The 23,416-nt window shown below is 38.8% G+C and overlaps 2 protein-coding genes across 2 annotated transcripts in view; one reads left to right on the plus strand and one right to left on the minus strand.

Moving 5' to 3' along the window:
- Positions 1-315: 315 nt before the first annotated feature.
- LOC137258462 (uncharacterized) lies at positions 316-12,196 on the plus strand. The gene is made up of 6 exons (XM_067796148.1): positions 316-404; positions 5,548-5,793; positions 6,221-6,352; positions 6,974-7,194; positions 10,895-10,912; positions 11,519-12,196. Exons 1-6 carry the CDS (start codon positions 326-328, stop codon positions 12,194-12,196), a joined length of 1,374 nt encoding a protein of 457 aa, XP_067652249.1. The 5' UTR covers positions 316-325.
- A 4,883-nt stretch (positions 12,197-17,079) lies between these two features.
- The window catches only part of LOC137258703 (uncharacterized), a 36,224-nt gene continuing 29,887 nt past the window's right edge, over positions 17,080-23,416 (minus strand). The window contains exon 4 of the mRNA XM_067796394.1: positions 17,080-17,363. Within this exon, the coding sequence (XP_067652495.1) occupies positions 17,080-17,363 (284 nt within the window). The remainder of the gene's footprint in view (positions 17,364-23,416) is intronic.

Genomic DNA, 23,416 nt, shown 5'->3' on the forward strand with positions numbered 1-23,416 from the left:
TCACGTTAACTCGATGAAACCGAGTTAACCAAAGTTCACCCATCAACATATTCATAATCACTGCATATTCATAATCATCGAAGAATATCGCAACTACTAATTAACACAATCTGTGTAACCGTCTAGATATTTCCCGGTGGCTTCAACTGACAGGCAATAAAGAAGAGTCATCTAATTACGCCGGCGTTTGACAGCCGTGATTATTTGCTGACTCGGTCACATGGTCATTAGGCGTGACGCCTAAGACCAGGAAAATATGTCTATAAAAGTAACTTGTTGGGAGCGGTGGTAGTTACTTGGGACTTGCATATCACAGTGTGACAGCATGGCACTCACAATGTGGTTGTTGTGCTGCTTCATAAGCGGAAGTTTCGTTCAGACATTCGCGGGGGATACTGAAACATGTAAGTAGATATTATTGATATATATGCATTATGAAAATGCATATGGTGTACACAGGGGAATATTACGGGATCACACAAAAGCACAAGTGTTCCTTTATTTTGTCCAGGTTTCTTCACAAGATGCGTGATACAAAACTTGTGAAGAAACATTGAACAAATAAATGAACACTTGTGCTTTCATGTGATCCCTTATTTGTTTCTCTCGCTGTATTAAAACAGAATTCAGACCAAACCGAAACTGACATTAGCACTAGAGCTGATTGTTCATATTGTAAGAAGTAAAATATTAATGACGACAAATGATGTACTTTTGACTATTCCATAATCAAAAGAAATCATAAGTGAAATACACGAAGATATTGGAAAAGTGGGTCAAGGGATCACTTCGAAATATGCCAGGTGTTCGCAAAATATGGTCGCATCCTGCATCAAGTATATATATCACCTGTCATCGTTCACATGCCCATAAAAGGAAGCATGAAGCATTTTCACTTCATTTGAATGATTTCTTGAGACGTTTCGTGTCAACTTCTATATTGTGTTTGGTGCATCAGTGACAGTGACCTCAGATGGAAATCTCGACTTTCACTTGTCCTATGTTTAACGTTTTTACTTGCTTTCGCACATGTGTGTGGCTATACAGCTAACACTATGCTCACTCATGGAAACAACAGTAAACAAAAGGTTTGAATGTATAATTTTACAACCCAAAACGTTACATACATTTTACATCTTGTGAAGTTTCATACGTCAGGCCGTTCGATCGATTCCCAATAGACACGAATTGTACTTTTATGTGTTCTTATAATGATATATTGCTGTGGCTTAAAACCCATCACTCTCGCTCAGATGCCATTATCTAAAGATGCCTAACAACAATGACTTTCAAAGCATTTTCTGGTAATGTTAACTGCGATCGTCTAATCGCCCATTTCAGTTACTATTTCTAAATCTCTGACAGGCTCAGTAGCATCAGGCAATGCCCATGTTTGCAGCTAATTAGTCATCTGATATGACCTATCATACAATACTTATATCAATAAAAGGCATGGGTCTATAATTCACAACCTTAAATAAGTCATTCTTACAAAGAAATTCCCTTCCTCATGGCGGAACGTCGTCGTCATTCCGATACCCAAACCTGGTCGGGAGCATAGCGATGCTGCTAATAATAGGCCTACATGTCTTACTAGCTGTTTGTAAGACTGTGGAAAGGATGGTCAACTAGCGACTTGTATGGTACTTTGAAACAATCCTGTCATATATGTCCAATGCAGTTACGGGAAAACTGAAGTGCTGTGGAGCATTCGATAAGATTGGAGAGATTTATGAAAAACGCTATAGCTAATAAACAACATGCATTTTCGACTTTTTTGCTACCACCTGGAAATATAGAATTTTAAACGACCTCCATGAAATGGGATTGAAAGACCATATGCCTAATTTCATATCACAGTTTTGAACAAATTGTCATTTCCAGGCACGTGTGGGATGCATTTTGTCTGTCATTAATGAACAAGATCAGGGTGTTCCACAAGCAAATAAACATTCGCTTAGCGGAAGTCTTAACTGATTCTGTTCATGGGTCTGTGTTTGTGACAAAGATTGGTGCAACTCTGTTTCAGTAAGATAGATGCTTGGTCGATGAATACTGGTTTTAAAATCTCAAAGTCGAAAACTAAATGCATTGATTTCTGCCGGAGATACAAAACACGTAGTCAGCCCCCACTTATGTATAGCTGGTACTCCCATTAAGGTAGTTTAAGAAACCAAGTTCTTGGGTGTTACATTTATCATCACCTTAACTTCTGGCCACACATTAATTACTTTAAAGATAAGTATCTGAAGCCTTGGATTTATTAAAAGTCAAGTGAGGAAGGGATCAGTCTACTCTCCTTCACGTGTACAGGTCTCTCATTCGCTCGAAACTGGCCATGGATGATGACTACTTCATATCGTGGAGCCTGTAGAAGTAATTTGGAAATAGTAGATCCAGTACATTACCAAGGCCTGAGACTGTATAGGAGCTTTCGGGACCTCACCAAGTGCCAGTCTGTACTTGAAAGCTGACAAATCTTCTCTCCAACAGCGCCCACCAAATTATCAGTATGTTTCTAAATTACGCTCGAATCCATCAAACAGTGCTTTGAGGCACTAAAAAGAAATGTTAAACCTGTTCCTCCACCCACTGTACTTACTGTTCATACCACACATTTCAGTTGCCAGTCTTGAAGGTGATGTTATTGCGCCATTGTAGCTGTTATTTACTCCACCTTGGCAGTATAACGTGACCTTACTATTACTCAATTCAAAAGATCAGACACAAAACAATTTCTTTATAGAGACAAATATCAACAATTGAGAATAAAATATGATTCTCATCGTCTGTATTTACGAATTGATGGTGGAAAGGTTTCAAGTGCTGCTGTGATTGGACCCACAACAATGTTTTTAAGAATACCTGACAATAGGTCCTTTTTCACTGCAGAAGCTACAGCTATTAAGGCAGCCGTGGAACATATTGAACATCAATTAAATAGTAAACAATTTGATATCTTTTCTAATTCGTTGCCATGCCTCCAGACACTGAAAACTGTATCGAGTAGTCATTTCCATCTATATAGACATGCTCTTAGTATTTTCGGTTTATATAACGATCTTTCAACTGCGCAGTTCGACATAATTGGTCTCATTTAATCCTACGGGTTAATTTTAAAGAAATAGGATTAGACAACGGCTTTTGAATGAATGCATTTTAAGTATTGTTGACGCAATTGATAACTAATGTTATTATAGCAGAATTATTTAATGGGGTTGAAGTATTGGTAAAAAAGCCTGTCCTTTGATGATAGCACGTTAGTCTAAATAATATTGTGGTGCTTTGCAGATAACCAGTAGTTTACGTTCAAATAATTTTGGCATGTATTAATTAATAGCTAGCTTGCCTACGACTGCCAGTGGTCAAAGTCATATGGCTTAAATCCTGGTGGGGTTCAAAGCCAAAGTACTAAGTCCTAAGTCCTAAGTCCTAAGTCCTAATGCTTTCCAGAAAACATTTTGGTGGCTGATTTTTTTTATCATACATGTAATCTTGATTTCTGTGTTGAATAAAGTTTCTTATTTGTAGAAATGGTTAGTTTTTAGATTCAAATTGTGATAACTTGTTGATGTTTTTCTGTCCTTCGCGACAGCTATTTCGGACTGTTAAGCCAAATATTTCTCGTCACTATATGGCCGAAAGTTGTCGATGTGTCGTAAAAGTTGAACTCGCTCACTCACATGCATAAGAAACTTGAGAATATTTGATTCCATGTGAGAAAATAATTGGAGTATACACATGATCCAAAACAGTCACTCCAGTTACACCCTGTGCTGTAATGTGCCAAATATGATGATCACATCCATGACGGATGCCTGCCGTCCAAGTTAATGCAGACTGCAATCTATCACGGCCATGTCTGAAATCAATTAGTGAAGCTGTCATCATGATGGGTATTCAGAGATAGGAATCTGCAGAATGCTGCAGGAGACTGATTGATATAGACCACATGTATATTTGTATAACGTGACTGGAAGGCAAAAGGTGTCGCTAAATACCTTCCACGTCATCCAGGCCAAAGGTCATTTTTACGAGACAGACAAAGCAACAATTTATTATCCTTGACAAATCATAACGGTTTTAGCGGTTCGCTATGGTTTGGATTCAATAAAAAGCACAATAATGTTAATTCCTTAACTCACGATGAACTGGTACTGATATGTTTGTAAACAAAAACATATACACACGTGTATACGTAATATTGTTTCACCACATCTGTGTAGACTATGTGATTTAGAAAGAATTCACATGTAACACATACTGACTCCTGAACAACCGGGTTAGAATTGATCTTCAGTAACCCATGCTTGTCAGGTTCACTGACTTAGCTGAACCATGCAATTTGTTAGCAATTGTGCAGATCGATTCTCATCCTATTGATCACTGGATTGTCCGGTCATGGCTCGATTATTTGCAGACAGCCGCCATATAGCTGGAATATTGCTGAATGCGGCATAAGATTAAACTCATCCACTGTTACACATAAGTAATTAGAGATTACACTTCCGGAATAAAGTACACAATAGAGAACTTTCATTCGAAAGTCATTATCTATTAAACGCGTAAGATATCCCTACATTTAAACTTAATAAAATATTATTTTGCGAGATATGATGTTTATGAAACTATTTGTAGATCGCTTGTTTTATTTTGTTTGTTTGATTCTCTCAACAATGATCAGGTGTATGGCGACAGTCTATAAATTCCCCAGCCTGGACCAGACAATCCACTGATTGATAATAGCAATCCAGCATTGATTAAAACAGCTGGAAATTTGCCTCAGTCACGTCACATAGCCAGATTATCCAATTCTGTTAATCGCCTGTTAAAGAAAACATAGAAAGAACACGCAACGGAAATACTAAGTCTTGTAAATCACATTATTCGATGTCATGTACCGAAAATAAGGGGCTTCAGATAATACGATGCATATTTTGGGAATTTCGCGACATCTGATTTCAGATAAGATTTGATTTCCAAGATATCCATTGTGGTTTCATGTCTTATTTGTGAATACTCTTCAATTGTGATGCAGGTGTGTTGTTACAAGTTGCACAAACAACTGTGCACGTCGTAAAGTTTATGTAAAATCGCCACACGTATTGAATACGTAATTACTCAATGGGAAAATAATCTTCACAGGAAAGTTTTATGCAATACAGAAGTGTAGTTTAAACGTCAGGGTGAAAGGCATATGTCAAGCTATGTCAATACTTTTCATACAGTTGTTAACCATGCATTTATGATAGGAAGCTGACCAGGTGCAGAGAAATATTACTCTTTTGAAAAATTCGTGATCATATGGCCATCCCAGGCAGCACAGTTTCGAAGAGGAAAGTTTAGTTTACTGTTCCAGATTGCCGCCACCAAGGTATTCTAACTCCCATGCTTTCAACACAGACTCATGACTGTCGAAGCGCTACGATCGCGTTAAGGGTCGGAGCCCTGAAAGGTTCGGTGGAGGAATATTTATTTTCCATATATAGTATTCATGATCACACAAGTAATGATGGTGTGTTTGTGTGAAACATTTTATATTATCAGATTACCTGGACGAGATATGCGGTAATACAATTGACATGCAAGCCCTGGGCATCCAGTCCGGCAGGCTGATGCTCAGACGCCCGGAAATTGGACTCATAAATTTCAACTGCGTTGTGTTCATCCGCGCACCAGAACCACGGCGGTTGATCATTAAAGTGACGGGACTGGACATCGTGGCGCCGTTTGGATGCGCGAGGGACTACATCCAGTTTTTCGACGGGATGACCTCAGCCAGTCCTCTAAGCAGTGAGTTTCTCCGTCAAAGCGTAACTGTGCATACTAATAATATATTCTAAAGCATCAAGAGACATGATTCGGAATGCAGACATATAAAATGTCCATGCCCAAGTTTGATGGGAAAATCTTGCACCAAAGCTAGTTTCTGGATAGTAATACTTTATTTTGAATCTTTGATTGTGCCTCTGCAGCTGTATAACCTTATAAAGTTTTGATTACGTTTTTAATTATTTGACCAGATTGTAATGTGTGTACTTTTCTTGTTATGTAATGTTTACACCTATAGGGGAACTTCGTCAATGCTGAGAGCAAGGTTTTGACTAATAGTATAATCCAAATTATTATCAATATCAGCATTTACATATTAAGGTTTTAGAGTAATGTCCCTTGTGTACGTCTAAAGTCATGGACTGTAATGTGTGAATGTATTCTATAGATGCCATATGTGGCTACACCCCTCCCGACGTCGCCTTCATTACAACACAGACGTCAGCAACCATGGTGTTCGCCAAGAAACTGGACTACATGAATGACCAGTTTGAGGTCGTCTTCACAGCCTACAAGAAAGGTATTCGGAGAGGATGGGGACAATTATTTCCCCTCTTTCTTCAGAAAAAAATGATGTTTGATTACGATTGGATATATTGTCCCAGTGCATAATGATTTAACGGATACTGATAACAAAACAACGTTTATCAGTAAACCGAGTTCTTCCGCTGTGCTTATTGCTACACAAATTACACATTGATAAACAAGATGATACGATACAAGTAAAGGTGATTAACAACAGCCCTTCTGTTATTTTGCCTAAGGTTATAATTATCACCGTGTCATAATCAAACAAATCGATCTCTTAGCCTCATCACTGAATTTTTGTTATACATTCACATGATTTTTACTGCAGTTTTGACCTTTACACAGAGTCTGTGGTTCGTCATTACCTGACATTAGTTGATCACTCCAAATAATAAATGCTTCCAGAGGCTCTCTTTCGTTGCAAAAGTATTTCACTCCGAATATCTGTGTCTTTAGTTCAGTCATATAGTCTGTTACTTAACATAGCATTCATCAGAACTCCAGGTACATAGCTGCGGTCCGTAAACAGTCGAGTCTAGAACAGATAACCCAGTGGTCAACATCATGAGCATTATCTACTAATTCGTAACACGAACTACTGTTGTTTTCCAAGGTCCATGTGACAGCGATGAGTACACCTGCCATAACGGCCTCTGTATCGCCAACCACCTTTACTGCGACGGCTACGACAACTGCGGGGACGCCTCCGACGTGTGCCTCATCAGCATCGGAGGCATCGTCGGTATAGCCATCGCCGTTGCTATCATCCTCATCGTCGTAGCTCTCGTCGTCGCCCTGGTCGTGCAACGTAGACGTAGACAGAAGCTTGAAAAGGTACACGGTCGTGGAATCTGAAGTAACAGAATCCTGCCTCAAATGAAAGCATGGTGCTAAGCTACTTCAAAGCATGATGAATGGCACATATGCATGTCTTGCTTCCAGTTGAGATGGTATACGAAGAACTGATATTTTGGTTGCACATATTGGTTGTCGTAATATCAACTACGTTCCCCATCATGACTGACCAAGTCACCACAATGTCCAGCATGTATATCTAGTCTTTATGCACGCGCATGCAACATGGCTGTTAAACCATATATCTTGTATATATGTCAAAATAATCTTTATCTGTGAACCGTCAATGCTTTTAAACTACGCTTTGTGTTCATAGCTTTACACGCTGTCCTTAACCTTGTTTTTCGTCAAAGGCAGATAACTCTGGCTGAAGGATGTAGACAAACTGACACTCATATTGATAATTTCGCTGACGGCCACGCTGACGAGTTATATCCATCGGTTTCAGAGATTCGCTCGTCGTCGGCTTATTTACTACCTTCTAGAGAGGTGTACGAGTTCAAGCCTTGCTCGATCTAACAGTCCTAATGGATGAATCTCTGTAAAGTCTCTGATCGTTTATGTAATTTGTGTTAAAAAAACAGTGCTGAGAGTTACGGCCAGCGACTGGATTCTGAAAGTGTACATATTTCGTCCATTTATGCTAGAATAACAAAACCGGTGGAATGAAATTGCGATATCGTATGACTTCTTATGAATTCGGTTTTCAATATTATATGTACGTTATGCGTTTATATTATATAAGTTTCCACCTGTATGTGTTTCTAATTCGCTACTTTTCGACGGGTAGTTCAAGGATTAATCAAATCCATCACTGTATATAGACATTTCACCATAACCTATGCTCCATAGAGTGGCGCTAGATCTTTTCACATTGATTCCCTTGTTCATCTTCATCCAAGATTCTTTTAACGATGGGCACATCTTCAAACCCAAGAGCCTCTCTTTTAGCTAGTTTCTTAATGCCAAATTACCATTCTCCATTTTCGAGGTACCACAGGAACAGTATACAGGACTATACCTCACGGAACATAGTGTCACAAGATATTTATGGCGAACCGTTCGTCATAATAGCATCATCATAATAGCAACATCTGATATTCATTTATGTCTTTGTCGGTATGTTGCATGTTATTAAGACTGTGTATATGTACACCAGTGTATTCGTGCATGTAATAAATTGTTACTTGAGTGCTTGTGTAATCATATTGCATGTATATAACATATCAGCATGTCTCTTCTTGCTCTGTGAAGTATGTAGTTGCAAAGTCCCTGATGTATATATCGTTTTTGTACTTTTATACTCTTGCATGTGTACATATCAGATTAATAAAGACATGCCTCTCATAGATCGTATTACTTCATAGTGTTTCTGAGGTTATGTTCATAACATGCATGTACTTAATGATGCTAGGCGATGCCAAATGTCCTTGGCGAAATCAAGGCTGCAAGTATACTATTTATGGTATTTGCACCCGGTGATAGTTTATAGCCTTATTGATATGACATGTTCACTTAAACAGCAGTTTGTATGTACAATGGAAACTGTCTAAACCGGCACTCATTTTGACTAAAGAAATAATCCGGTCTAGACAACGTGCTGGATTGTAAAGCCGATGATAAATGTACATGCCACGGACGGGACTTAGATTTTGTGTCGGTGTTGACAACTTGCTGGATTGTACAGATACCAGTTTTGACAGTTTCCACTGTGTTGTGTATAATGGAGGAAATGCTGTACATACAACACGGAGCAAACTTACTATATCTATCAAACCCTGTCTCAATGTGATAAGTGGGTTTGGCGTTACGGAACCATAAGCCTAACGCAGTTGCTTGATTAGCCCAACCAGCTGCCATAGAATCAGTTGTATGTTACGCATTTTGGAGGGAGTCGTATAGATGAGAGTCCAGGGTCCCAATTTGTTCTCTCCATTTCACTGTTCCCAGTCAAGATATATAGTTATATTACACTGTTCACCAACATGTGAAAACATGGCTATTCATGTCAATCACCAGCTGAAGCTGACGAAATCACATATTTCGTAGAGTGATAATTATTGTCATAAGGGAGTCATTTAGGGTTTTTATCGTACTTTTAGCCATAATTTGCAATATAAAGGCGACAGACAGCAGAAATGGGCTTCACACATCATTGTACCCATGTGGAGAATTGAACCCAGGTCTCCTGTGACGAGCGTGACAAGCGATCGCTTTGCCCACTTGGTCACCTTACAACTCCAAGTACTTAAGAAGCGATACCATTACGATCTAACAAAAAACACTGTTCAATCACCTATCACAACACATTTAAAGCTAGTAAATACTAGTATGTAGCGTATTTAGTATTACATCCGTAAAAGGAGATATACTCCTCGTTATTATTCATAACTCGTGATAGGGTTATCCACTGACATGTTGTCAGTAATGTATGACCATTAATTCAGTTTGTGTTATGAATATAGCAACCAGGTCATGGATTATCACAATGGCTATTTCACAAATAAATATTCTCAAGTAGTATGAAAATGTGAACGGTTTACAACTGGACAACATCACTGTTATGATTTCGACTCTAATAATTGCCTTAAATTTGTATTTTGAGCAATTGACTGTAACGAATACATTTCTTTAATTGGTCATTGGCTGGTGAGGTAACAAATATTCTAGGTTTGCCGAGGACACTTTTTTACCCTTATCTGCGTGTGTTGATAAATTGATATTAGAAGACATACTGTTCACCATCCCAAATCATTCTTCTTCAGTTTTCAGTGAAAAATGTACATCTCTGAACACAGTACTGCCATCAGATTTGCAGTGCAGCGATTTCGTAACATTGTGACGTCATCATCTTCATAATAACATTGTCAGGGCATTGTAGAAAATCTATTGTCAAAACGATATCTCCTGGGAGCTATTGTCTGATCTCACACAAGCGACATCTCCTGTATAACACAGTTTTAGATGATAAGTCCTCTTTCCCATTCCTCTTTTGTAATTTTCACACAATGAATTGTAATTCTCTAACACATATCGATAAAAAACATTGACTCTTTGACAATACGTGGATGTTCAAGACAAAGGGACCATAATATACAACAGGCCCCAAAGCTTACATGAAGCAAACAAATATGTTGACAATGAAAAATCATTTTAGAGGGTTTCACTGTATTTCAGTGTGTGTGTGTATCAGTCTCTCTCTCTCTGTCTCTCTCTCTCTCTCTCCCTCTCCCTCTCTCTCTCTATGATTGCATATACTATTACGATGTTCGGTATATAGCGTCATCTAAATGATACACCATGTTCACAACACTACACACAATCACACATTATTTACTTATTTACTTCTTGCCGGGCTTGTTGCTAACTTGGTGAAGGATTCGAGTCTGAGCGTCCCGACTACAGGGTCCTTATTATCGAAACGTTCGTAGCCCTTGGAATTCTTAACATTGATCCTAAGCAATTTATTAAGAATGGGCTTAAGAAGGGCTACGGACGTTTCGAGAATCTTGGCGCTGGCAGCACCTATTCAAGAGGACCAACTGCAAACAGGACAGGGACACTGCAAACGTTTGAAACCCATTCACATGGTATTGCCATCCTATGACATACTCATATTTTGCCAAGTATTCCATGTGCATTGTTATGTTCCTTTAACATGCGTCTGTTTATATTTCAGTGGCATCGGCTACACAATGTAAGTACCGTTACATTTTAGAAGCAGCAAAGCATGAAATATGCCATGAGAGTGATGGCAAAAGGATTTCAAATAAACCTGTATACAGTAAACGATGTAGTGTAACACCAGGAGGGTAAATGCTAAAGGCTAAAATATCGTCTTCATTTTACAACTTTAGTAACTAGTCCAACTTTTTGCCATTGATTAGTCTATTGCTGTGTCTCTGGATCATAATTTCTCAAAGGCGACATAACGTCACCTGGAGTAACTCCTTTCGGATATATTTGTTGACAGTTGCGTGTTTTGTAGAGTTTTATGCATAAGGTAATATCCGAATGGAGAATTACGAGGATATTACCCTATTCAAATTACATTCAAAGTTATAGTTATCAAAAGTAAATGTCTAAATGACAAAATGTAGTCTTTATATTGAAACCGTTACATATCGCGCCATTCCTGTATAGAGCCAGAAGACAATGGAAAGACGTCACAAATGGATTTTAACAACAGAGATATCGAACCCCTTTGATGTCTGCACACACCTTTTGGCTCTTGCATAACATGGAGCCTGTAAGGGTTGAAATTGATGCTCGTTATTCAAAGAAATATTTGCTTTCGATCTAGACCTACTCCTTCAACGGATCCAGTACAATGTCCCTTCCCCGGAGCAGGGTTGATTACAGCTTGCCTAGAAGTATCAAGAGCTTCCGCGAGGTAAGTCTGTCTAGCAGCAGCAAGGACTACGCTGTTCCAGACAGCCAGGAGGACCTCTATGCCACTATCATGAAGGACAAGGACCACCACAAGTTGCATACACTCAATGTTTCATCTTTACCCAGAGACACTCACTCTCCAGCAAATGGTTCCCTTGGTCATGTAGTCAGTTTCCGGTGTTACCCTGCTCCAGTGCCAAGACTGGACGACGAGTTATACCGTACCTCATCCCAGCCAAATTTGTTACCTCATGGTTTCTTTTTCGGCAATTCCGGAGACAATGATTCGACAGGCTTGAAGGCAGTGGGTGAGGAAAGAGCTGTTCGTCGACATCACTCCTCAAGGTCAGCCCACTCTAATATTTCAAAGAACCTTGCAAGGAACCACCGAGTGACAGACGAGGTCAGTGCTCACAACGAGAAGTCTGGCGATGGACGTAAAGCTGGAGAGACAGAAGAACAGATGGTGGAACTGGACATGAGGAAGGATGGACTGAGGGATGGATATGATATCTACTTCCACAATGATACTACTGCCTTAAAGACAGACAGAGGTGGTCGCGGAAGCTTTGATCTTGTCAGACTGTAGGTTTATGCAGTGTGTACGATGCACTTATGAGACTCATATCCAACGCATCAACAACAGAACACATGAGAAAAATAAATGACCTCACATTTACAAAGGTTATTGAAATATAGATAACGGTATAACATGGTTAAAAGCGCAGAATCACTAGAAAAATAAGGCCGTGTCTCGTTTGTGTCAGTGTTAGCCACCCATATAGTCCCTCTGACCGATGAATTGCAATCTAGCTTGAACACTAATCAACATAAAATACTCAGTGAAACATCATAGCGAGTTTTTGCAGAATATCTGTCTTTCAAATAAAAAAAAGCTGTTTAACAAACTATCATTAAAATATTGACACAGTTCACTATTTGTTACGAGGGAGGGGTGCAGAGAAAAGGACAGCCAGGTGGGCGAGAAAGCATGGAGGCGGCACAGCACGGGTAAATGAATGAAATAACTTTCTCGGCTCTTGTGCAGGTGCTTCTGGAACACCTGGCTGAGCCTTTCTCTACACCCCTCCCTCATAATAAACACTTAACGGTCAATCTTTTAATGATAGTTTGTTAAACAACTTTTTATTATGAGGACAAAATTCTGCAGAAACCTCACACAGTTGGTGTGATGTTTTGATTATGATCAGCATTTCATTGAAAATGTTAGGCGTGTTCGTTTTCAAGCGACATGGGTCCGCTTTTGAGCCAAACGGACTATAGGAATGGGTTTTGTTTGTGTGTTTTGGTAGCCTTTGCACTATAATATAGTTCAATATATAAAGTCCCGAATAGCAGGTTGACAGCCCGTGATTAATGTGAGTGACAGTTATGTACTGATTTACCGAAGTATAACAGTCATTCGGGGTTTTACATTTCAAGTCGAAGGTAAAAGATAGTTCCTGACAGATCTTGGTGTGAAAGCAATAATAACTTTCATACTATTAGAATATTACTTTTATGATTTCCGATAATTGGATCTTCTTTACAGGCTCTTCCAGTACTAGTATGGCGAGCGTAAAGATCGCCGTGCCGTATCTGTTTGTGTGTTAATTGTTCAGCCAAATGTAACCTGTTTGGTATTATCATTTAGAGCAAATTTCAGTGTTGCGTAATATATTCCTTCGGGAAAAACATATTTTCACGTCTAAAGGGACACATTGAAATAATAGTTACATCACGGTACTCCTCGAGTGCAGATACAAACTCGACATCATATGACGATTTTAACAGTGCAGTACAATACCGTACATGTGATGTCAATTCTAACTATTTCGCTGTATATGATATTACACCCAAACATCCATGTGAGCTATATTCTATGCAGAATTGCTGTTCATGTAACGTTTTCTATGCTTGTATGCACACTGACTAATAATAAAACGCAAACTTAAACATGCGATGTTTGTTGATTTAAGTTCATTTCGAAACACATCAATGATATTAAAAACCAGAACAACATAGTTTGACAACTTGTGCCCACCAGAAAATGGGTATGGGGTGGGTTATTTCAAGCGACTATTAACCTTCTAGCGCCACACAAGCAGGTTGATATATTCTACAAGAACGGGTACAAGCCGAAACCTGCTTCTAGTGTTTACGTCTACGTGTCATATATATACACGTAGACGTAAACACTAGAAGCAGGTTTCTTATATATATATATATATATATATATATATATATATATATATATATATATATATATATATATATATATATATATATATATATATATATATATATGTGTGTGTGTGTGTGTGTGTGTGTGTGTGTGTATAGAAAGCGTATATATGTATATATATATATATATATATATATATATATATATATATATATATATATATATATATATATATATATATATATATATATATATATACACACACACGTATATATATATATACGTGTGTGTGTATATATATATATTATACACACACACGCACACTCATATATATATATATATGTGTGTGTGTATGTGTGTGTATATATGTATATGTGTGTATATATATGTACATGTATCTGTGTGTGTCTGTGTCTGTGTCTATCTATCTATCTATCTATCTATCTATCTATCTATCTATCTATCTACATTTCAGGGATGGCAGAATAATTTAGATACCATTGCAACTGTCTTTCGGGATATCCAGCTTGAGCTGAAGCCACAGAAGAGAATAGAGACAGAAACTTCTAAACACGCATACGTCTACGACATCGTACATCATCGTGGATGTTATTGGATAGGATGCACTGGTTGAACTCCTGTACATGTCATGATAACACGTTCTAATTCTAATGGCAATTTAAACGCACTAATGAAATAATCTGTCATTTTAAACTCACCGCATGCTAATGATACATCGTTATATCGAACATTTAAGAAATTGCAGAATTATATTTTACTGACTCCACACGCTTTTTATGAATTAAAGAAAACATATTTAATTATTATTCACTGCAGCAGAAAAAACCCTTAAACATTTGACACTAGTGGAATTCTGTGTGATGAAATGCGTCGTCAGAAACAGCACAAGCCGTATCATGTGTGGATGGCAGTTGCAAATGTATTTAGGAGAAACCAATGTTGAGAAAATTACGCACATATGCACACTGAGAGGCAATGAAGAGATCAAGAAAATAGATTTTGTACATCTAGAGAAAACATTGACTCAAAGTTCGATGTGACAGGCAAAAGCTTTACCTCCACTGCCCTATCAGTTGAAGGATGCTTGCTCATGGGTGTAGCGTCAGAACGTGACAATTAAGACATATCATCTCTTGTTGGAACCATCGTTAAAAACTAAGGCTGAATTTCTGGAAGTGTCGTTCCTGCTCCAAGATGAATCACTTCTGCTGTATAAAAAAATAGCTGAGGATATTCATCGTTTACGTCACTGTTACATTAGAGCTGATTTTCAGTAACCCATGCTCTTGGGAAGAGGCGACTAACGGTACCGGGTGGTCAGGTTCGCTGACTTGCCTGACGCATGTCATCTTATCCCAACTGCGTAGATCGATGTTCATGCTGTTGATCACTGTATTTACTGGTCCAGACTCGACTATTTGCAAACCGTCGCCATACAGATGCAGTGCAAGGTTAAACAACAAACTAACCAACCATAATATGAAATTTTGAAAACTGTGAAAAAGTTTGCTAAACAACTGTATTTTGTTTCCACAACACTAGTCTTGCATCAATAGTCTTGTACATGCTACATTGCAGACATTAAAACTATTCGCATAGTCGTTATTCATACCTGTCAGTATCGCTTGTTGCATGATTGTATTTAACCGAATCAAAATATTGTTTATTCCAACCAGAACGATGTGTAATTGACAGTAACTTAGTGCACCCAACATGTCCCAGCGGCTCCAGAGAAATAACGTGCATATAATTTATGCAGTGAAACTGGCGCAGTTACAGTAATGTGAAATCATGGGGGAGTTTGAGCTACATTCTGCGCTTTGCACTATCAGAACTTGGGACACAAGAAATGGCCTTCATATTCTGTAACATTTTATGCAATCGAACTCTGCGCGAATTCTATAACCTCTTGACAGTTTCAAGGAAAAAAAAATTATTCACGCAACATACTTTTGGTGATGTTGAGCTCATGTAGCTGCGGCACAACAATAGAAATATAATATTTATTTTGAAAACGTCACTTTGTGTGATTGAGAAGTGCTTCAGCGCTAACAACGCAGCATTTTTAACGCTAGTTCTTGTTTCAGAAGCGTTTAAAGAAATATTCGCCAAAGCATCACCACGAAAACGCGCAGAGTGCAAATACACGGTAAATCATTCGTGTTTAATTTTGTCATACGTTATCGCTTGGAAAACAGGAAGTCGTCACGACGCATATCCAGACACGCTGTCTGTTCATGGCGCCACGTACATTGCTATCCCCGGTCAAACATTAACGTACTTTCCGATAAGTTTTCAACTCCCTCAGGAGTATACAGTCATGCTGACTGTTTAGGCGCACTGAACTAAACCCTCACACCGCGTCAGGGGTACCCATTTTACAGGCGGGACATCCGATACAAAAATGTGGATCTGAGTATTTTGACCAAGAGTACTGAGCATGATAGGCAGCGTGTTTCCACAACATACCACTGCATTAATGCGCTCCACATATGAAGATTTCTTCTTCTCTAGCAAAACGGACGACACATTCGATAGGTCGACAGATTCTGTGAAGGCAGTACGATGGTGAAGGGTGAGATTTCCAGATATCCACAAAGATCTGAGTTAGGGTGAGGGTGGGGATTTGATAGCAAATAGGTACATCAACGAAGTTCTTGCACGTCACCTGTTCGGATGATGGAGGGAGTTGTTCCAGCATGATAGCGCTACTTTCGGTACAGCACGTGTCACAGCCCGCTACCTGGACAATCATAACGTCAGTGTCTTCTGTTATCTTCCCGATTCCTGATCTTAACTAGATAGAGCACCTATGGATAGGGATGACATCGATCGACAAAACACTCCTCAGACATTTCCACCACGGGCCATCGTATTGCTGTAACAGTGGGGAAGACTTCCCATGACCTTTCCCCAAGAAAAGGCACCGAGCAGCAATTGCTACCAATTGCCAATACTGATTTTGACGCCATCACGTAATCAGAAGCGACAGATGTGTAAATTTTCACCTTTTAACCATTGAAATTACACGAAATAATTGCTCTTAAACTCACAAAATGCATTCTTCTAAGGTGGCTTGTGTTTTTCTCTTTTGAAGAGTGTGCATGTTTTTTTAGCCTAAGCCTTAACCCTGAAAACAAACATATATCAGAGTAGTTCGAGGAAACGTTCCTTTATGTCCCGTATCGATACTCGATATACTATCTGTAGTCTCAATCTATGGTTGTCACTTGTTTGCTATGAAAGTCTGTGTTTCCTTTATGGTGTTAGTCTATATGTGTAATAACATAATACTTTGAGTTAGTTTTGGTGCGAAGCCCGTCGTGCCTTGTTACATAATCATACAGTTTGCACTCTCTCTGACTTGAAACACCGGTGATAGTAAAAGAGAGACAGTATCGTGTTTTTATACAAAGACTGCAGCACTGCCGTATACTGGTAGTTGATGACGTCATAATGGCCGGCACTCCTACATCCGGTTCAGCATTTTCTTGCTCCAGAGAGAAATATTGATTCCGCATGGTGGGTGTCTGTAAGCACACTTCATTATCTGTAAATAAGTAAAATATTAATAATATTTAATAGGCATTTATCTATGGTGATTACATTTCTATGGTGATTACGTCATGGTGGACTTGAGGTGATTGCTGCTTCAATGTGATGATTCTGATCAACATCATCCTGCACTCGATAGGCGCAGCGACACAAATATGAAAACATATTGCAACACCTGGTATCACCTGGTATTTTTACTGAGTGAGGTTAGTTTTACGTCGCACCCAGCAATATTACAGCTATATGATGGCGGTCTGTAAATAATCGAGTCTGGATCAGGCAATCCACTGATCATCGTTCTGCGCAACTGGCAACAGATGGCGGCGAGCCTGACCACCCGATCCCGTTAGTCGCCTATTACGACAAGCATGGTAACTCAAGACCAATATTCTAATCTGGACCTTTACGGGCTCCTAGTACTTAAAACGCCAATATAGACTGTATATTAAGATCAACATTATATTTCCTCATATACGTATTTTGACCTTTCGGGTGATAACCTCAAAAAGGATGCATTATGCGTGTTTGCATGGTAAATATCATTGATTGCTTGCATGTATAAACAATACATTGATTTCAGAAACACACATGCTACCATCAAAGGCGAATATCATCTGTCATACGTGTACCATCATTAAGCAAATATTATGTTTCGGTAAACAGGTCCTACAGCTCAGTAACTTGGACAATGAGTTGATTGCGTTGGAAAGTAGTAAATATTTGGCAAATTGTGACAATTGCTAAAATGGTGAGCTATTGCAATATGGAAGGTTGGCGTGTAACTGAGGGCTGTTGCAAGATATGTTGGTCAAGCGAATGGCCAAGAAATATCAGCGTTGAGGTCCTTCATGTCGACCACAAGTGGAAACTCCTGGGGGAGGATACAGCCCTTCAACGGTCCGAATTGCCCTTAGTCTGCCGGGCCTTGACCCATGCCAGTTGACCTATCACACCATAGGTCACTCAGTAGGTAAGTGAGTGTGTTTAGGTTTACGTTGCACTCAGCAATTTTCCATCCATATGGTGGCGGTCTGTAAATAATCGAGTCTGGACCAGACAATCCAGTGATCATCAGCATGAGCATCGATCTGTAAAGCTTTCGAACCAATGACATGTGTCAATCAAGACATCGGGCCGGACCTTCCAACACCGTTAGTCACCTCTGACGACAAGCATAGTCGCCTTCCATGGCAAGCATGGTTTTCTGAAGGCCTATTCTTATCACGATCAGAGCACAAAGAAGGACTACTGACTGGGTGTCAGGCTCGACGTCACTGGAATCTGAAGTCATGGAAAAGTATCAACCGCTTCGACGGAAGTCGATTTCTTCTATTCATGAATTTGGCGCCATAGATTCACTGCATATGCACAATAGAGTTGTTCGTTGATGACGCTGAATCGCAGAATACGTCAAGAGGATCCTAAAGTGCAAAGTCTTGATGCACTGTAGCAAGCCCCGCTTCAAGTATGTAACGAAACACCTCAGCGTCAATTTCTGATGAAGTCAGTGAGGAAGATGGTCAAGGATGTTTTTGTAGTTGACGGGGGTGATTCAAGATATTGATAAAGTCTGTTAGTGATATTTATATGATTGTAAGCCAGAATCATTATAGCTCTCGTAACGCCAGCATAGTTACAAGCAGGAGAAAATCAGTCACACTTTTCATTTAATAAAATAGATCTGTGACGGAACCGATCTGCGATGGAACCGATGACAGGTGTCAACCTTGTCAGCAAGCCTGACCACCTGACCCCGTTAGTCGCCTCTTACGACAAGCATATGTTACTGAAAGTCAACATCCTAACCCGGACTTCATGGTTTTTGTCCAGTGGAGAAGTTACTACCGGTGTCACGCGGTCAAAATGCCGCTGAAAAAATAAATACATGTGACAGTTATCAATAAGCAGGAACTTGTTGGTTAAACGATGAATCTAAACAATGAGTTCGTGATTATTGATTGACTGACTGAATCCTCAACAATAATCCGGCTACGACACAGAACTGCGAAAACAAGGTTAACCTGTGAAAGGTTGGTGTTGGTGTAAATTCAATGCGAATGGGAGATGAGGTGAAAATGACTTCGAGGTAATCGACCGCACATAGTGACGTTCATACACGCGTAGTTCGCTGCCTTTACTAGCCGAACTAAAGCCGGTATAGTAATGTTATCCCACTGAGACACTTTGACGCAGTATGCATGGACACCCAAGCCTAACACATTATAATGATTCCTGTTCTTCATTTATCCCAATTAGGTTAGGTTCGAGGGAGCATAGCTGGAAATGATATTGGTTATCCTTGACGGGTTTGGCGTGCCCCCTTGTTCAGTGAGTGGATCTATAGACTTTCCTTTCAGACCCTCTATATGGATGTGTACTGCCTTAAATCACGTCCTATATTTTGGCAACGATTTACAATACAGGCACCTGGCGTGAACTATAGCCATATGTTAAACACATAAAATCATTTAAAAAATCGAAACGATTAACAAACGTTGGGAATTAAGTGAGTTCAGTTTATAAAAGCATTAGCAATAAATCATTAAAGTGGATGTAACTTCTTTCTTGTGGATTTTCCAAATGAGATAGCCGATGGATTTTGGGAGACAAACCAGTTACAGTGACATCGCAGGGTAATGTGCTTAGCCTATTTATCTTCGCTTTGGTAACGATATTTGATTTGTATCCACCAATCGATTGGTATTTTGGGTTTAACATCTGACCAACAGGTAATAATGAGAGTTTCCGTATAGTTTACAAAACTGAAACTAACAAGTCTTAGTTTCCATCATATTTCTGCGACTGAAACTGCTTCAAGGAGTTTCCACTTGGTTTCAGTCAGTTGAAACATTCATTCTAAGAAGAACTTGGTTTCCACTGTTGCGGAAACCTAGTGGATACTGGGTTATGTAGGTTTCCGTTAGGTTTCGTACTGTTACAGTTGCAAAATAGTTTCGAAAGACAATAACAAAGCAAAAATAATACGATTTCCGAAAACCTACATGAAAAATGTCAGATACGTATGTCAAATCATGGAAACTATTGTTGTTGGTTTACGGCAGTTTCCAGTGGCTGAAAGTATCAAGATTGGGTTTGAATTATTTTTATGAAATATGTGCTGCGTGACATATGACATATGTATTGTCACATCACAACATAACTGTAATAAAATAACTTTTCTTATCTCAAGTCTTTACCCATCATCGTAATGTGTCATTATCTACTTAGAGCAAGCACCGCTTCCTAGAATATATAATGACCATAACTTATGCACTAGCTGTATTTTTTCCAGAAACTCCAGCAGCGCATGAAGAATCTACTATTACCTGGACTGAGAAAGAAAACAGAAGGTGGCTGTTGTGGAGTTTGACACAGAGGACTGTAACCTTGTCTCCTCTGATGGAGTTTCATGGGAAAGCGAGGAGCTGCTCTCCGTAAGACTTTACTAGAAAATGAACGAATGGCCCCAGCGTGTTCCAGAGCCAGGGCAAAAATGAAGACCTTGCAACGCCACCCAACAACATGCATTCAGTCCCTACCACTTAACGATCTTAAAACCTAGTCATTGAGAATATGATTCAGGATAGTCAAGGATAGGACAGAGTGTCTAAATGTACATTTGATTATTTCTGCGTTCACTATATGTTCAGGAAAGCAACAACTAAAGATTCTGTTTCTGAGTCACCATTCCGCCACACTTTCCAAACATGTAGGTTTTGAAAACACTTAACCCTGTTCCTAGAAAAATGATAAATAATAACTATAAATATGCATGTGTGTAAGTGGTTTATGTGCTTGTGAGTGGGCAAGTCATTCCTCTCTGAATAAAGAGAAATCTACTCACAAGATTTTGTGATTTGTGACAGTGTATATTTGCAACATTGAAACACAGACACACTATGAGGACAATGTGATGCAAATATAGGTGGTGGTGTTTTTGTTATGTGTATGTATTCCTACATGCTAATGCCATTAAGCAAAGTTTGATGATAGTTTCTAAATCAATATTTATGACGAATAAAGAGAAATCAACTGACTGACTGATTTTTGTTTTATGTCCAGGTGGTGTTGAGATAACTGAAGTGAACATGTATTTGAATGTACTATGTCATATAATTTACACACTTATCGATCATGTGGACATATGGTAATCACTGCATGCCTATAACCAATTATAAACCAAATATAGCCACACAAATTCTGATTTACTGAAACCTACGGAATATGGTTAATGTATTTATTAGATACGGACATCAGTGGGAAACCTAATTGAATTAGTGAGTTAAGTGAGTTAATATTTAACGTCACATCGGCAATATTTCAGCCATACCGTGACGGGAAGGTAACATTAAAACGGAATATATGAGTATTATAAAAATCTGTCGACAAAGGACAGTAAAACAACTAGAACATCACAGAAAAGAATGTAAAACTCGTAATAATGCTTAAAACAATTTATCTATAGAGGACAATACAATATAAAACTGGGCTATAGATTGCCAACAACTGAAGGTAGATCACCATACTAGGGACCATGGGGACTTACAGTACCTTTGCTACCTGCATGGACCCTAGCTGGATTTACATCATCCCCTCAGCCGTCAGCAATTTCGGAAATCTAGCCATACAATAAAAAAACACTTATACTACGATTAAAAACCTGGAAATTTAGAATTTACTTTTGAATGTTTGTGGACTTACGTACCCTCTCAGGAGGACAATAATTTTACGGTACTTCAACCCCCTTTGAGGGTACAGCCACTAACAATGCAAGTCACGAATCTAAATTACCAATTATTAAAATACATCTATTTATAGATCATATTATTCAAAATTCAATCAAGAAATCAATATCCTTTAAAAAACCAATGAGCATTAACATTGTTAAAAAGATCCTTGACAATATTGACATTGAAATATTTATCCTTTGCGATGGAGAATTCAACACAGTCAAGCAAAATATGCTTGATCGTGACTCTCTCATCACAAGGGATACAAGACGGAGGATCCTCACCTTTCAATAGGTATGCATGAGTATATCTAGTATGGCCAATACGACATCGTCTTAAAATAACCTCTTCAAATCTGGACTGACAGGCCATGTAGGTGTAACCAATATACGGTTTTATTTCATGTAATTTATTCATACCTACTTGGGTGTCCCACTTCTTCTGCATCAGATCACGGACGTAGGTTCTAATGCTTGCTTTGTAATCAGAGTGTGGAAGAAGAAGTGGTGTCATAGATTTGTTGAGTGCTGCTTTTGCAGCAAGATCGGCCATCACATTCCCAGAAATACCTACGTGACTGGGTAACCAACAAAAGACGATGTCGTATTGGCCAGTGGCAAGATCATTATACAGTTCAATAATTTCAATTAAAAGTGGATGGTTACAAGAAATATTTTTAATAGCCTGAAGGCAAGAAAGAGAGTCGGAATATATTATATACTGTTTACGTTTCGGGTGTTTTTGAATATATTTAAGAGCCGTTAATATGGCGTTCGCTTCCGCTGTAAAAATAGAACTATTGTCTGGTAATCTAGAAGATATTGTTCTGGATCCAATGACAGTGGCACAAGCAACTGAGCCACCGTCCTTGGATCCATCTGTAAATAAGGTTTTGTAATTGTTATATGTATGTTTCAATTGATTATATTCTTGTTTATACTGTAACTCACTTGTTTCTGATTTTTTAAATGTAGTTAATGTTAGGTCAACATGTGGTCTAACCAAATGCCAACTGGAGAGGAAAGTGAGTGAGTGAGTGAGTTAAATTTTTACATCGCATCGGCAATATTACAGCCATATAGCGATGAAAACAAGGTAATCAATCTAAAATATCCGTCGACAAAGGACAGTAAAACTAACTAGATTATCACAGATATATTGATGTTAAAACTAATCATGAAATCTAAAACATTTAAACTAGAGAGGGCAATACAGAAAATAAAAACAGGCTACAGGTCGCCAACAACTGAAGGTAGGTCACCATACTAGGGACCATGGGGACTTACAGTACTTTTGCTACCTACATGGACCCTAGCTG

The sequence above is a fragment of the Haliotis asinina genome, chromosome 12, assembly GCF_037392515.1.
Source record: "Haliotis asinina isolate JCU_RB_2024 chromosome 12, JCU_Hal_asi_v2, whole genome shotgun sequence".
In the NCBI taxonomy this organism is placed as follows: Eukaryota; Metazoa; Mollusca; class Gastropoda; order Lepetellida; family Haliotidae; genus Haliotis; species Haliotis asinina.

Excerpts from the sequence above, each read along its gene's own strand:
- LOC137258462 (XM_067796148.1), top strand. The coding sequence starts at position 326 with ATGGCACTCACAATGTGGTTGTTGTGCTGCTTCATAAGCGGAAGTTTC. Across the intron at positions 405-5,547 it reads CGCGGGGGATACTGAAACAT|ATTACCTGGACGAGATATGC; the intron begins GTAAGTAGATAT and ends TTATATTATCAG. Across the intron at positions 6,353-6,973 it reads CTTCACAGCCTACAAGAAAG|GTCCATGTGACAGCGATGAG; the intron begins GTATTCGGAGAG and ends TTGTTTTCCAAG.